General features: G+C 42.8%; 1 protein-coding gene across 1 annotated transcript in view; it reads left to right on the top strand.

Annotated features, from left to right (window-relative positions):
* The window catches only part of SLC23A2 (solute carrier family 23 member 2), a 137,493-nt gene that overhangs the window by 87,037 nt on the left and 34,865 nt on the right, over window positions 1–15,591 (top strand). The window contains exon 5 of the mRNA XM_052650709.1: window positions 2,235–2,392. Within this exon, the coding sequence (XP_052506669.1) occupies window positions 2,235–2,392 (158 nt within the window). The remainder of the gene's footprint in view (window positions 1–2,234; window positions 2,393–15,591) is intronic.

Genomic DNA, 15,591 nt, shown 5'->3' with positions numbered 1-15,591 from the left:
TTCCCACTTATGATCGAAGTGGGGCTTTAGGAGAAAGGGGCTGATATGGAACGCTCTTTGCCCAGACACGTACTTTTGGTCTGTGTATGCCTTGGTTTTGAGGTCTTGCTTTGCATTCTTACTTTCTCAAGTTTGAATGATCAGTTCATGCTAAGGAAATCAGTCTCATTACCCAGACAAGTTTATTCACTTGGAATTGGACTGTACCTGCTGACAGCTGATACTTCGGTTCAATTTCCAGGCCCTTCCCCAATCTTAGGTATTAAAACAGTTGGTAACCTGGACAGAAGGGCATTCTAATAAAGAAGTCGTAACCAAAGGACCTGACTGGTTGGGCACATAATTTCCCTAGGGCTGAATGTCTCAAATGAGGTTCAGGAAGCTCATTTTTTGAAGTGTTTATAGATGTGTCTAGTAGTAGTCTTCCCTTTCACATAAGATTGGGACACCCTGTATACATCATTCCCTTCTTGACAGTGCAATCTTGTGAGCAGCTCTGGGAAGTCCTGATGGGAATGTTCTGTCCCCTTCACGAAACACCTGTTAGTGTTACACAGTTGATCATTTTGGGCTGCAAGCAGCGCATTTTGGCAAAAATGAGCAGAGATGGGGAACTGTAAGGAAGAAAAGAGGAAATTTGCAGAATGAGCAGAGATGGGGAACTGTTAGGAAGAAAAGAGGAAATTTGCAGAACAGAAGTAAGAACTGAACAGGCAGGCCTCTGGGAGGAAGGGATGTGAGCAGTGAGAGCTGGAATGTCCTGCCCGGGCTGTAGGGAATGGGGGAGGGGTCCTAAAGGTGGAGTGGGATCGGCTCTTTCTGGATGATTCCCACAGCTGCTGTGTGAGCTTCAGTTCAGTTCAGTCGCTCAGTCGTGTCCCACTCTTTGCGACCCCATGAATCGCAGCACGCCAGGCCTCCCTGTCCATCACCAACTCCCAGAGTTCACTCAGACTCATGTCCATTGAGTCAGTGATGCCATCCAGCCATCTCATCCACTGTCATGCCCTTCTCCTCCTGCCCCCAATCCCTCCCAGCATCAGAGTCTTTTCCAGTGAGTCAACTCTTCACATGAGGTGGCCAAAGTACTGGAGTTTCAGCTTCAGCATCATTCCTTCCAAGGAAATCCCAGGGCTGATCTCCTTCAGAATGGACTGGTTGGAGTTCCTTGCAGTCCAAGGGACTCTCAAGAGTCTTCTCCAACACCACAGTTCAAAAGCATCAATTCTTCAGCACTTAGCCTTCTTCGCAGTCCAACTCTCACATCCATACATGACCACTGGAAAAATCATAGCCTTGACTAGACAGACCTTTGTTGGCAAAGTAATGTCTCTGCTTTTGAATATGCTATCTAGGTTGGTCATAACTTTCCCTCCAAGGAGTAAGCATTTTTTAATTTCATGGCTGCAATCGCCATCTGCAGTGATTTTGGAGCCCAAAAAAATAAAGTCTGACACTGTTTCCCCATCTATTTCCCATGAAGTGATGGGACCGGATGCCATGATCTTCATTTTCTGAATGTTGAGCTTTAAGCCAACTTTTTCACTCTCCTCTTTCATCAAGAGGCTTTTTAATTCCTTTTCACTTTCTGCCATAAGGGTGGTGTCATCTACGTATCAGAGGTTATTGAGCTTAGTGCTTCCCTGATTACTGTTAAATAATGCCAGGTCATAGGAAAAGATGGAAAATCCCTTGTGCAGTGAAGCTTGTAACTCTAATCCCCAGACCCAGAAGAATTTTTAAAAAAGGATGAATTATCTCAAAACATAATTGTAAAATTCTACATAAAATATTGGCAAATCAAAATCTAACATGACTGACTAGGGTTTGTTTCAAGAATGGTTCAGTGCCACACAATTCATGTTAACAGGTTAGAGGGGAAAGATCTATGGTTTTAGCAATTGGTGCTGAAAAGCAGTTAAAAAAAACAAAAATTCTCAGTAAAAATTCTATAGATAAAACATTACTGGTATTTGTATTGCGTTTCCTTTGTGCTGGCCCGGATTCATTCACGTAATAAGTAATAATACCGGTGAGTTAGAAGACGAGAAAATGTAGTAGGAGAAATGCTAGGGAGAAAAATACAATTTTGCATATGATGAGTGTGTACCTAAAAAAACAAGTTCATGTGTGCTACTTTTTAAAAACAACAGGGGAGTGGGCAAAGTTAGGGTAAAATCAGACAAAATACAAAAAAGGATTAACTTCTCCCCTCTGTCTCACTGTCCCCGCAGCATTATCTGACATGTTTTAGCGGCACCATTGCAGTGCCCTTTCTGCTGGCCGACGCCATGTGTGTGGGATATGACCAGTGGGCCACCAGCCAGCTCATTGGGACCATTTTCTTCTGCGTGGGAATCACGACTTTGCTGCAGACTACTTTTGGATGCAGGTGAGATTGGGGCACTAAATTGGGAATGCTGACGTGCCCGTGAGGCGTTGTGCACATTCACCTAGGGCTGCTTGGAAGGACTGACTGGAGTATGGGGAAGCGTGGCCTAGTGGCATTTGCCTTGCCTCTCCCCAGCCCTGTTGTGTTTCTTCTCTAGGTGGGTGGCACCACTTCCTGACCAGTTGTGCAGGCTGGAACTCAGCTCCTTCCATCCCACCAGCTGGCAGGGCAAGTGTTCTCTCTAGTACTCTGTCACTTCCCCCAATTCCTGAAGTTCAGACCTGGACTGTGTTCTGCTAGGTTTCCAGTTGGTTTCCCTGCCTCCAAGGCTACTCTTTGCCCCCTCTGTGTGCCACCCTGGTGTCATTTTTTCAATGTTTGCATCTTCCTGGGTGCTAGGAGGCTACAGCCCTACTCCCTGGTTAAAAACTGGGATGTGCCCACCCTGTGGGCATCTCCTTGTTCTCTGTCCCACCGCCCTTCCAGGTATGTCCCTGCGCCCTGCAGTCTCCTTCTGTGCACTCCCAAAGAAACGAGCTCCTCCTCAAGCCCACTGTGCTGTCTTCCCTGTGCTTGTGCTCCCATGCAGCCTTCCAGTCTTGGCTTGTTCCTCTTCTCTCTGAAGCACCCTTGACTTCCCAATGCCTCTGTTGTTCTCTCTGAATTCCCACACATGCGTCTTGTGTATGTTCTTCTAATGTGACTCTTATTCCACTTTGTCCTTTTTTGTTTGTGTCTTTTCTTGCTGAATTGTGTTTCCTCAAAGTGCAAAGTGCACTTTGCATCCCCAGGCCCCAGCTTACATGGATATGGAGCTGGCAGAGGAAGGAAAAGAACTGTCTTCTTTTACCTTCTCCTGCAGTCTTGCTTTGTCCCCTCCCGTCCCCTTCTTCCACCCTCTTCACATTCAGCCTTTTCCTTTACCCTAGGATGTTGCCCAAGGGGTGGAGCCTGTGGCCACAGGACTAACCTCAGGGCAAGGACAGTGGAGTAAATGTATAAGTTATGTCTCTCTCTGCTAGGGAAGTGGGAGCAAACACAGAGGCCCTGCTAGGGAAGTGGGAGCAAACTCAGAGGGCAGCGAAGGCAGCCTGGTCATCATGGACTGTATTCAGTGAGTCAGAATCCTCAGAACAACCTTCACTTACAGGGGACAGGAGAATATGGGAAGGACAATGTTAGGGCATTTTGATTGGCAGCTTAAGTAATGTCCTCATAAGGAATATGACAGCTGCATAGCAGGTCTGATGATGGAAGGAAGGCTGAAAGGGCTGGCCAGCTCCTGGGGTTCTCAAATCCCCAGCCCCTGCAGGACTGCCTGAAGCCACCATGCTGAGCAGATCCCTTACCTCAGAAAGGAGGGTCGTCTTATGGGACCCCTGAGGGAAAGGCAGCGTGTTACTGACCTGTTAGGGGAAGGAGATGTATTTGGACGCTCCAGAGAGGACTTGATTAAATTTTTTAGTGCTCAGGTAGTTAAACTTGGCTGACAGTATCTTTCATTCTTCTGTTATAGCATTCAAGATTTTGTGTTTCAAAGCCAGGGTGGTTTAGAAAGTTTTTATTGGCTGACTCAAGGGCCTTACCTTATACATGGGGAACTGGTTCTCTGGGGAAATACTTGTTTTCTAAACAGCTAGCTCATCCGAGAACTTGTAGCACAAATCATCTATAAATTTAGGCAGTGTCTGTAGTTGAGAATTGTTGGTTGACTTGAAGAGGAAATGAAAGATGTGTTTACTGTGGTATGGCAGGTACCAGGTACAGCTCTGCCCTGGTCTCATATCAGGAAGGCTACGCCTGACTCTACTTCCCTCTTTGTGCTAACACAACAGCACCTTTTTCTTGCCTGGGATCCTTGCCTCCAAGTTCCCATCTAGTAGGGAAAAAGTGAGAAGGCACTTAGTAGCTTGGTTTCCAACTCCTTAAAGCCACAAGCTGTTGTTGATACATTCTTTTAAGTTTTGTCCAGCATATATTTGAGGGCCTGCTGTGTGAAGGCAAGCCCAGATGATGAGGTGTATGAGAGGCATTTCCCTCCCTACTTAATTGGTCACCACCTCTGAGGTTGTTTGTTTGCTGTATCCCATGTCCCCTGTTTGTTTGCAGTATCTCATCTCCCCCACCCCCTGCATCTCCCTGTCCTTCACCCTTTTCTGTTAAAACTCTTTAACTCCTCTTTTCCCAACTTCCCCTTGTTTCACTGTGCCTGAAGAGGCAGGGCTACCCCTTCCAGCTGAATCACCTCTCAGATTCTTGCCCCAAGGTCTCCTGTGGCTTTTGTAAAAGAAGAGCAGAGATCTCAAGAATGGCCAAATACCACACTCCCCTAGTATTTCCAGCAGACCAAGGTTGACACTCAGACCTCAGTAGAGTGGGGACCCACCCATGATACTCAGACACCCAGTACTTGTACTCAGAACGGGTCAGGGTTAAGCATCCCTGAGTCTATTCCAGGGATGTCTATTCAGCAGAGTCAGAGCAGCAGCATTGCCAGTGTTGGTTAAAATCAAGTTGTTGACCATTGTAATGATAAAACTGTAATCCCATGGACAGTCAGAATCTACAGTTCCCAATAAAGCGTTAGCTCATGCCACATGGCAAATGATGGTTTCTTCGCCGTTCGCACATGGGGGAGTAAAATGAGTGCATATGAGGAGTTAGAGAGACCTATGCAGTGTTATAACTCTGGACAGAAGACCTCTCCAGCTCCCAGTTTGCTTTTGTGAAAATAATAGGAGGCTCTTCCTAAGGTGTCCTGTGGATGACATTTGCCGTCATTGTGTGTTTGTAGATTATTATATTATATGCTTCTTTCTAAAATACATTTGAAAAGTGACAAGAGTATGAATAATATGAAAAACCTTCTAATTCTGCTGCTTACTGACATAGACCCTCATTGTCGATTTTGAATTGTCATGTTTACGGACTTGTGCATTTACTTTCTGATCACAAGAGAATCAAACAAACAGATAAAGCAGTTGGGGCCATGGAAATACAAGGGTGGGACAGTGCAAAAGAAAGGCTGACATGGCCAAGAGTGGAATTTATTCCCAGTATCACAGCCATAAGGATTGCAGGTGGCCTCTGCATGTTTGTTGGTGTTAGCAGTTCACACTCATTTCCTTAGGTGGAGAGCTGCAGAAGAAAAAGGTTTTCATGTTCAGCTATCATGATTTCTAGGGCAGATTTTCAGACTTTTCTAACTGAGTGGTTTGCCATGTGTGTCTGAATTCTGTCTGTTTCTTTGTGTGTTTGCCTGACTCCCGTGTAGTACCCAGAACTCCCCTGCACTGAATGTCATGGGTATATGGGACCTAGAGACCAGTGATGGCCCATGCCTCTGAGGGATAGGGCCTTTATTGTGAGGAAGCCAAAACCATAATTGCAGGTCTAGAGCAGGGGAAGGAAGTGTAACCATTTCCATTCTCTGGGCTCTGGCCAGGTCATCCTTGCTCCACATTTCACATGGGTGTGCTGAAGAGTGGCCTGCTGTTTCTGGAAAGTTGTTTCATTGCATAAAAATAACCAACAGTGATACGGAAAAAGTGAGAGTGAAACAGAGGTGTGCCTTTACAAACCTGAACCATGAGCTTGCAGTGCCAGCTTTATGATACTATGTCAAAAATACTCCTTTGGAGGTCTGTTTTCCATGAGCTGGGCTGGCTAAGGCCACAGAAAATATGTCTGATGCAGCACGTGCTGCAGACCCTCCTTCCTTCCCTGAACGTCTACCCTGGCATGAACGTGGTTTCCTTTCCTCCAGAGATCATGATTTGTTTTGGAATGGAGATCATGTGTCTCAGCCCCAGTTGTGTGACTTCTATGGCTTCAGTGTTTCCCAGAGCCTCTGTCTGTTGGGGGTGGGATGTTTCTGTTACAGCTGCTTCTTTCATCCCCTTCCTTCCATCCAGCCTTTTCCTTCTTCTTTCTTTCCTTTGACTTTGGTCCCCTGCACTTGGCTTTTAACAAGGTCGTTACTGCTCAGTGCCCTTGAGTAAGGTTTCAGCAGTTCTCATTCTGGTTGATTTCAATCCACCTTTCCGCTTGAGGTCATTGTAGGAATTAGTGCAAAGCCTTTAAAATCCCATGAGCGGGGGCAAGAGTCAGAGTCTCCCAACCCAGGTGTTAACCAGCCCGCAGCAGCCATGCCTCCCTGGCTTTGGGGAGGACTCAGTCAATGCATCACTTTGGCTGCCATTGTCTTTTCCATCAGAGACCAAGCCTGGGTAGCAGCTCTGAGCTTCCCAGAGTCCCTGCCCTTGACTGCAGGTGTTAGTGCATAGCTGGGGATGAAGGAGAGCCCTCTGGGATGGACTCTGCCCTTTGCACATCATGCTGACCTTTTCCGACCTTCCCTAAGGTGTGCAGGTGCTGTGTTTGGGGACCACATCCAGTCTTTTGTTCTAGGTTCCTCTTGGAGTCCTTTCTGTCAGCTTTCCAGAAAAAGACAATATTGCAGGCTGAGAGGCCCTTTCCTTAAGAACCTCTCCTGGCTATAACAGGCCTGCTGGAGAGTCACAGAACTTTCCTTTGCTGAGAAAAGGTAGGGTTTTGGCTAAGACAGTAGCTAGCACAGCAGCCTGACCTCTAACAGAGTTGTCTGTCCTGAGGTCCCCTGTTTTTCACCTCCTTGGGTTCCAATGCTGGTACATATTGTGTGCTCACTAACTAGGGGGTGGCTCCAGGATACTTCAAGATCTCAAGTCAGAGGCTTTGAACTCTTTAACTGTTGTTAATATTTAGAAGGATGGAGAGATGCAGTGCTTAGATTGGGGTATGGGAGACTGGGATTTCCCTCACATTCTTTCTCTGTATATGTATTTCTGCTGGAGTATATATGCAACTTTTTGAATTAATTCAGAGTTGAAGGCAGCATGGTGATGGCTCACTCCTAAATACTCTCCTAGAAATGAGGGTCTCTCGTGTACCTATTTACCACACCTGATAAATTTGAGTCATATCATCTAATACTCAATCTATGTCTAATTACCCTAGTTGTCCCTAAAATATCTGTTATGGCTATCCTGGCCACCTCTCTGAACCAGGATCCAGTTAAGTTTGTATGGTGCATTTGTTGTGTTTCTGTGGTCTGATACATTTTTCTTCCACATGATCCACTTTTTTTTACGTAATGATTAAAGGTTTTATTTGGCAGGAAGATACGTAATAATTCTGACCATACATAAACATAGCAACAATGCTCAAGATATAGAAATCAAGAACTAATAGAACTATAAAAAGAAATAGAGAAATACACTATCATAGTGGAAGATGTCAACCTTTTTGTTTTAAATTGAAGTCTGTTTGACCTATAACACTGTGTCAGTTCAGAGCTGATATTTCTATACATTAAAAAACGATTGCCACAATAAGTCTAGTTACCATTTGTCACCATACAAAACTATTACAATTTTTATTGACTATAAAATTGTGATTATGTTATTTATTGACTCCTGCTGTATAGTGCATCCTAGGTGACATTTATTTTATAACTAGAAGTTTATACTTCTTTAACTCCTTCACATGTTTTACTCATCCCCTTCACCCTCTACCTCTAATGATCACCAGTTTTTTCTGTATCTATGAATCTATTTTTGTTTTGTTACGTTTGTTCATTTATTTTGATTTTTATGTGTTCATTGATAGATGAATGGATAAAGAAGATGTGGTTTATATATATATATACACACAATGGACTACTACTCATCTATAAAAAAGAATGAAACCTTACTATTTGTGACAACATGCATGAACCTAGAGCATGTTATACTAAGTAAATAAGTCAAAGAGAGGAAGACAAATATTATATGTTTCCACTTATAGGTAGAATTTAAAAATCAAAATACATGGTCCTCTTTTTAAAGAGTCCAGGGCAGTTGTCTTGTTGAACATCCCATGGTCTGAATATGTCTAATTGTGTTCTTGGGGGTGGTATTTGATTTGTTCCACAATTCTAAACTGGGAGATGGGGCCAAAGGCACGGTTGATTCTGAATGAACATTTTTGCCAGCATTACTGTATAGATGATAGTGAGTGTATCATGTTAAGTAGGTTCTTAATAGCAAGTTGTAGGTTTTTCCTGCCTCCACGTGTAAAAAAAATATATATATATATATATATATATATATATACTATTTAACTCAAAAAATTTTAGGTGGTATATTAAAAACATGGGCATCAGTGAAAAACTGGAGGTCACTACCTTGGAGAAAGAGGGGAGCTTTGCGTGGCTCCCCTCACCAGCTGTGTAGTGGGGCTTTGGCTTCGGAGGTGATATCACTCCCATTCCACTGTTTACCAGCTGTCTAGCTTTTTAAAAATATTTATTTGTTTCGCTGCCTTGGGGCTTTGTTGCGGCATGCGGGCTCTTCATTTCGGAACACAGGATATTTTGTTGTGGCGGGTGCGCTTCTGTAGTTACAGCAAGCGGGCTTAGTTGCTCTGTGGCATGTGGGATCTTAGTTACCCAACCAGGATTCAAACCCACATCCTCTGCATTGGAAGGTGGATTCTTAACCCCTGGATCACCAGGGAAGTCCTCAGCTGTGTGGCTTTGGCTAGTTGACTGGTCTCAAAGTCCCTTCTCTTCTCTCTAAAATGGTAGTAGTATTAAAGTTGTTAGTAAGCATCAAATAAGAAAATATCTGGCACCTGTCCACTCTTGCCTGTTGGTGCTTATTATTTTAGTGGCCCCTCAGAAGGGTGTGCAGGTGAGGCAGATAAGGGTGCACCTGCCTTGGGGCACCAAGTCTGGAACACCAAATGGAGCAGCTTGTGCTTGATGACATGGCAGGGGTTGAGTGTGCTCCTTGGCCACACAACCACTGATGAACTCCTTCAACTCTAGCTTTTCTGAGTGGTCTCCCCCTTCAGTTAGCATGTTGTTTCTCTGCTAATATTTCTGATGCTTCAGATGACTAGGAGACTAAGTCCTCTTATATGTGGGGTTAAAGATTCCCCATATAAAGTAAAAATAAAAGTTAAAAAAAAATAAATAAAGATTCCCCATAATCGTTTTTTCTTTGACTGTCACATCTCACTTACCCCTTATGTTTCCATGTGTTTTAAAATGCACGGCCTCTTCCTCATGACCCACTGACTCTCCCTTTTATCCTTCCTTCTCAGGCAGGTGGACTGCCTGACAAAAGCTGCACCAGGAGCAGCTGAGCCACAGATAGAGCTTCTTGTCAAATACCCAGAGTGAAGCTCTTTTCTTTTTCTTTTTTAATTTTGTGGTTTTTGTAACTATTTGACATAACTAGTATTTTAAGGAATCATCCACCCCATTTCTCCTCCAACAAAGACACTGTATAGACAAAAAATTTTTAAGTCAATCTATTGAAGGGTAATTGACATAGAGTAAAATTTGCCTTTTTCCTGTGCATAGTTAGATGAATTTTTATTCATGTGTACAGTCACTTAATTACCACCACAGCCAATAGATAGAGCATTGTCCACATCAAAGAATTCCCTCGTGCTTCTCTGTGACTGACTAGATAGTTATGTAATAAACTTTTGACTTAATTAATACTATCATGCTTGAAAAAGAGGTTATCAAAATTGGACCCAGCCAGACCCCCTAAATTCCTGTGCTCTGTCTGGACAAAGCCTCCTGCTGGGAGAATAGCCAGTTGACCGGTTTCTATTGAGGTCCCCCAGGAGTGTGTCTAACTGAAAGTGTTAACTGAGCTGATTCATATACTTTTGATATTTACATATAAGACCAGAATATCATGGACATGAAGATAAACGTTAGACTTGCCTTTAGTTAAGAGTTTTCTTTGAATCAACTCAAAATGGATTAGAAATCCAAATGCAAGAAAGGTGAAACCATATAACTATTAGAATAAAACCAGGGTGAATTCCTTTATAACTTGAGTAGGGAAAGAGTTTTAAAATAGGACTCAAACTCAAGGATCAATAAAAGGATGAAAATATAATGCCATTAACTGTTTAAAAATTTTAAGCTTTGCATTGTAAAAAATATTTTAAAATGGCAAACTGGGGAAAATATTTGTAATATAGGTAAGTTCTAATATCTCTAATTGGGGCTTCCCAGATGGCTCAGTGGCAAAGAATCTGCCTGCCAATGCAGGAGACTCAGGTTCGATCCCTGAGTCAAGAAGATCCCCGTGGAGAAAGAAATGGCAACCCAATCCAGTATTCTTGCCTGGTAAATCCCATGGACAGAGGAGGCTGGCAGGCTACAGTGCATGGGGTCACAAAAGAGTTGGACACAATTTAGCAACTAAACAACAATGTGTCTAATACAGAAAGAACTCTTACAATCAAAGTTTAAAATACATATATAGAAAAAGCAAAAGACACAAATGGACAATTCTCAAAAAAGCTATATGATGGCCCTTCATCATAGGAAAGGATCAAATTGACTTTATAATAAGAGAAGTACGAACTAAATCTACTCTGAGACACCATTTGTCTCCTTTGTCAATTGACAGAAAATAATTTTGACAAGCCACTCTGATGGCAAAACTGAGAGAACGGGCATTGTTACACATTGCTCTCAGGAGTGTGTGGCTCAGACAGTATAGAATCAGCCTGCAATACAGGAGACCTGAGTTCGATCCCTGGGTTGGGAAGATTCCTTGGAGAAGGGAATGGCTACCGACTCCAATATTCTTCCCTGGAGAATTCCATGAACAGACGAGTCTGGCGGGCTACAGTCCATGGGGTTTCAAAGAGCTGGACATGACTAACTGACACTTTCACTTTTTCAGAAACTAAGACACAATTTGTCTTGTCAGATTAACAAAAATAATTTTAACAAGCCCCTCTGATGGAAAAACTGTAGGAGAACAGCCACTGTTACATGCTGCTGTCAGAAATGAAAATAGTTCAGTGCCTATGAGGAGGGGCATTAACAGTATTGAGTGTACATATGCGTTTACCATTCGATCTAACAGTCCTACTTCTAGAAATTTACCCTGCAGATATGCTCCCACAAATGCAAAATAAATGCAGAAAGTTTTTTTTATTGCTGTGTAATTTGTAATGACAAAATAGTTAACACAACTTAAATGTCCATATGTAGGAGACTATCATACATCACAGTGAATGCGGCTCTGAGAAAGAATAAAGAAGATCTTCTTGAACTGGTATAGAGTAAGTTCTAAGGATATATTGGAAAAAGCAAGTTGTAAAACAGTGTGTATGTTTGAAGAAATAAGGATAAGTCAGAAATTAATAAAAATGGTTAATAATAAGTGAGATTTGGAGGGTGGAGATGATAGGAATGGGAGTGACCATATATTTTATGGTTTTATTTTAAAACTATAAAATATTCAACATGTTCAAAACATAAACTCTAAAAGGATGAAGAAACACAAATTCTAAAATTGAATACAAACAGAAACAAGTGAACCTATGACAAATTGCTGGTCACGTGGGAAAAGAATTAATGCATAGACTTTAGAACATAGTACTTTGCACACTCTGAATGAAATATATTCTAAAGGAAAAAAAAAGAGAAACCTTAAACTTTCACTTCGGTTCAGTTGCTCAGTCCTGTCTGACTCTTTGCGACCCCATGAACCGCAGCACGCCAGGCCTCCCTGTCCATCACCAACTCCCAGAGTCTACCCAAACTCATGTTCATTGAGTCAGTGATGCCATCCAGCCATCTCATCCTCTGTCGTCCCCTTCTCCTCCTGCCTTCAATCTTTCCCAGCATCAAGGTCTTTTCAAATGAATCAGCTCTTCGCATCAGGTGGCCAAAGTATTGGAATTTCAGCTTCAGCCTTAAACTTAGTAGTCTTGTTAGTAGTGACATTGGTATAATTCTGGAACTGTGGTGCTTTGGGCAAATTTGGGACAGTTTATATTAAAAGGAATAGTCATGGAAGTGTGTTATTAAACTGAATAAAAAATGAGTCCATGTGTTTATGATATTTTCTTTTTGGACAAAAAGAAAAGCTCTTTACAAAAGGACACTAAGGGACCTCCCTGGTGGTCCAGTGGCTAAAACTCCGAGCTCCTAATGCAGGGGGTCTGGGTCCAATCCCTGGTCAGGGAACTAGATCCCACATGCTGTACCTAAGACCTGGCACAGCCAAATAAATAAAAGCATTTAAAAACAATCAAACAAAAACCAAAAGGACACTAATTAATATCAATGGAATGATAAAATTAAAAATTATACTTTTTAAGCCACACTGTAAGAATGTTAATAAGCTAGTGAGAATATAATATTTGTACAATTTAAGAATCACCTTATAGATAATTTATTCATTACAAAAGGAAGAGGTACTTTTAAAATGGAGAGTTCCGGTAGTCACTACCCTGACCAAGTTTTCTTACCTCCTGGGACAGCCTGACAGGCCTCCTGATGTGATGCTATAAGAAAGGTATGACACCTGAGCAGTCTTTGCCAAAAGTATTTGAAAGTGAAGGTCGCTCAGTCATGTCCGACTCTTTGTGACCCCATGGACTATACAGTCCATGGAATTCTCCAGGCTGCAATACTGGAGTGGGTAGCCGTTCCCTTCTCCAGGGGATCTTCCCAACCCAGGGATCAAACTGAGGTCTTGCGCATTGCAGGCAGATTCTTTACAAGCTGAGCCACCAAGGAAGTCCAAGAATACTGGAGTGGGTAGCCTATCCATTTCTCTAGTGGATCTTCCCCACCCAGGAATCAAACTGGGAATCTCTCCCTTCTCCAGGTGATCTTCACCACCCAGGAATCGAACCGGGGTCTCCTGCATTGCAGGCGACTCTACCAGCTGAGCTACCAGAGAAGATATGACACCTGAGCAGTCTGCCAAAAATCTTTAGCCTGACTCTAAATATGACGCACGATAACCAGCTGCAGTGTAGAAACTGTGATTGGATATAAGCACTTTTATAAACAATTAAGGACTTCTGTGATGGTCTAGTGACAGATTTCACCTTCTAATGCAAGGGGTGCAAGTTTGATCCCTGACTGGGGAACTAAGGTCCCACATGCCTTTGGCCAAAAAAATCCAAAAAATGTAAAACAGAAGCAATATTGCAACAAATTCAGTAAAGACTTAAAAAATGGTCCACATTAAAAAAAAAAATCTTAAAACAATTTGGGGAATTTAAGTATGGCCTAACTATTAGGCCTTGTTATTAAAATTCATGTCCCCTTTCTTGGGTGTGATTACGGGGCAGGGGGCAATGATGTGGGAGGATTTATTTATTCTTAAGAGGTGCCTGCTGAAGTGTTTGTGTAGAGGACTCCATGCCCACAAGCTCCTTTTCAGCAGTCCAGCAGATACATACATACATGTAGGTGTAGTAAACAGTACGGAAATATTTCCAATTAAGAAAAGAATATTCTCTGAGACATTGTATTTTGCTTTTCTTAAGGCCAAACTTGCAGTTGTGCTGCAGTTTAGATTCAAGTAAATGTTTACTTGGTGATGAAAGTTTTTGTTACCAACTTGATTACTTTCTTGGTAGATGGAGGAAGCCAGGCACAGAGTGTATTCTCTGGGCTGTTGAATTATGTGTTTGCTTTATTCATTTTCATTAAATGGTTTAGTTCTGGGCAGATGCATTTCATCCCTTCTTGGTGCTGCTTGTGGGACTGGTTCCTTTTAAACTTTTTGATACCTTTTCCTTGATGGCACTGTGGAGGACTGCCAGCCTCTGGAGCATGGGAGAGTTACCTGATTTTATCTTGAAAATCCATGCACATTCAACACTCTACTCTCTCTACCCAGTGCCTTTAATCTTAAAAAATTTCTCCCCCAAATTTGCAGTTAAAATCAACATGGCAGAAAGACATAATCTCTTATTTCTAGTCTAATAAAATTCCTCTCGAAAGATATTTGTCAATAACACCTTCAATTCATTAATTACTAAGCGAAAGTTAGTCTGGGGGTCCAGTGATGGGTAAGCAGGCTCAGTTCCTACTGTCAGGGCGATACCACCTCCTTGGGGAGATAAGCAGGTTAGCAGTAGGGAGCTCTTCAACACAGAGGCTTCAGTGCCGTGAAGGGAGCTGTAGAGGCCGAACCCTGACATGGGCAGGCTGGTCATCTGAACGGCCACCACCGGATGGGCGGAGTCAGTGAAACAAGGACCACTAACCAGAGCTATGTCACAGCCTCTTGGAATGCCTTGAGAATAGTTTTAGAGTTAAGGTCAACTTTTGCATTTTCCCCCCAGAAGTGATCCTTTCAGAGCAAGGTTCTTCACTAGTTTTCCTCTTGTTTACAAGAAGATTGCAAGGCATTTGCTCTTTGATCCCCTCTGACCTTCACCATACCAATTCCCACCCACAGTAAAGTATCTGCAATTCTTTAAGGATTTCTGGGTCTGTTTTGTGGCTCTCATTTGCATCTACACTCCTTTGCGTGGATTACTAACCTCTTGCTTATGGGCCAAAGTACTTATTGTCCTTTAATAAGATAATAGACTCCCATGGCATCTTGCACCGCCTCCCTCACTACCCTTCATGTATATCCATGATAGATAATCTCTTTCGCACAACAGAAACCCCTCAAGGGCCCAGGGGTGGTTTTTCCCATTGTCTCATCTTTTTATAAGTGTGCCTGTGTCAAGCAGACACCCAGGAAGTGTTCATCAAGAGACCAAAATGATAAATCCCTTCATCTGGCATAGGGGTTGTCTTCGTTGCCTAGTGCATCAGCCTCACCCAGAAGTAATTATTCAAAATGCAGATTCAGAGATTCCACCTGAGACTCTGATTAACTTGGACTGAGTGAGATGAAGAAATGTTCATTTTTAACCAGCACCCCAGCCCCCACCCCACCCCAGGGAATCATGAAGCAGTTCCCTGGCAACTTGGGGAGTAACTTGTAGAAATCATGGCCAGAATGTCCTAAGTAGGGGAGTGCATTATAGATCCTTAGTAGAGCCAAGAATAGTTCCTGGAGGAGATGGTATTTTCTCTGTCCTTTAATAGAAATGGAGCTTTAGAAATGAATTGATAACTGAAGAGATAAGCAAAGGCTCAGAGGTAAGAACATAGACTACTTGCCTGGAGTGCAAGTGTGTGACATGATGGGTGAGAGACTAGACTGGGAAATGGATTCAGGTCACCTGGATGCTCAAGAAGAAATGAGACACTTCCAGCAGAGTTTTGAACAAAGTAAGAACTTGTGTGGGGCTTGTTAGGTCCTTTTTCTCTCCTGGGGCTACAAAATCTGCTCAGATTTTCTTAATGACATCTGCTACTGCTGCTGAGT

This window comes from Budorcas taxicolor, chromosome 13, assembly GCF_023091745.1.
Source record: "Budorcas taxicolor isolate Tak-1 chromosome 13, Takin1.1, whole genome shotgun sequence".
Taxonomy (NCBI): Eukaryota; Metazoa; Chordata; class Mammalia; order Artiodactyla; family Bovidae; genus Budorcas; species Budorcas taxicolor.
Note: the sequence above shows the minus strand (reverse complement) of the source record. Positions and strands in the feature narration are given on the sequence as shown.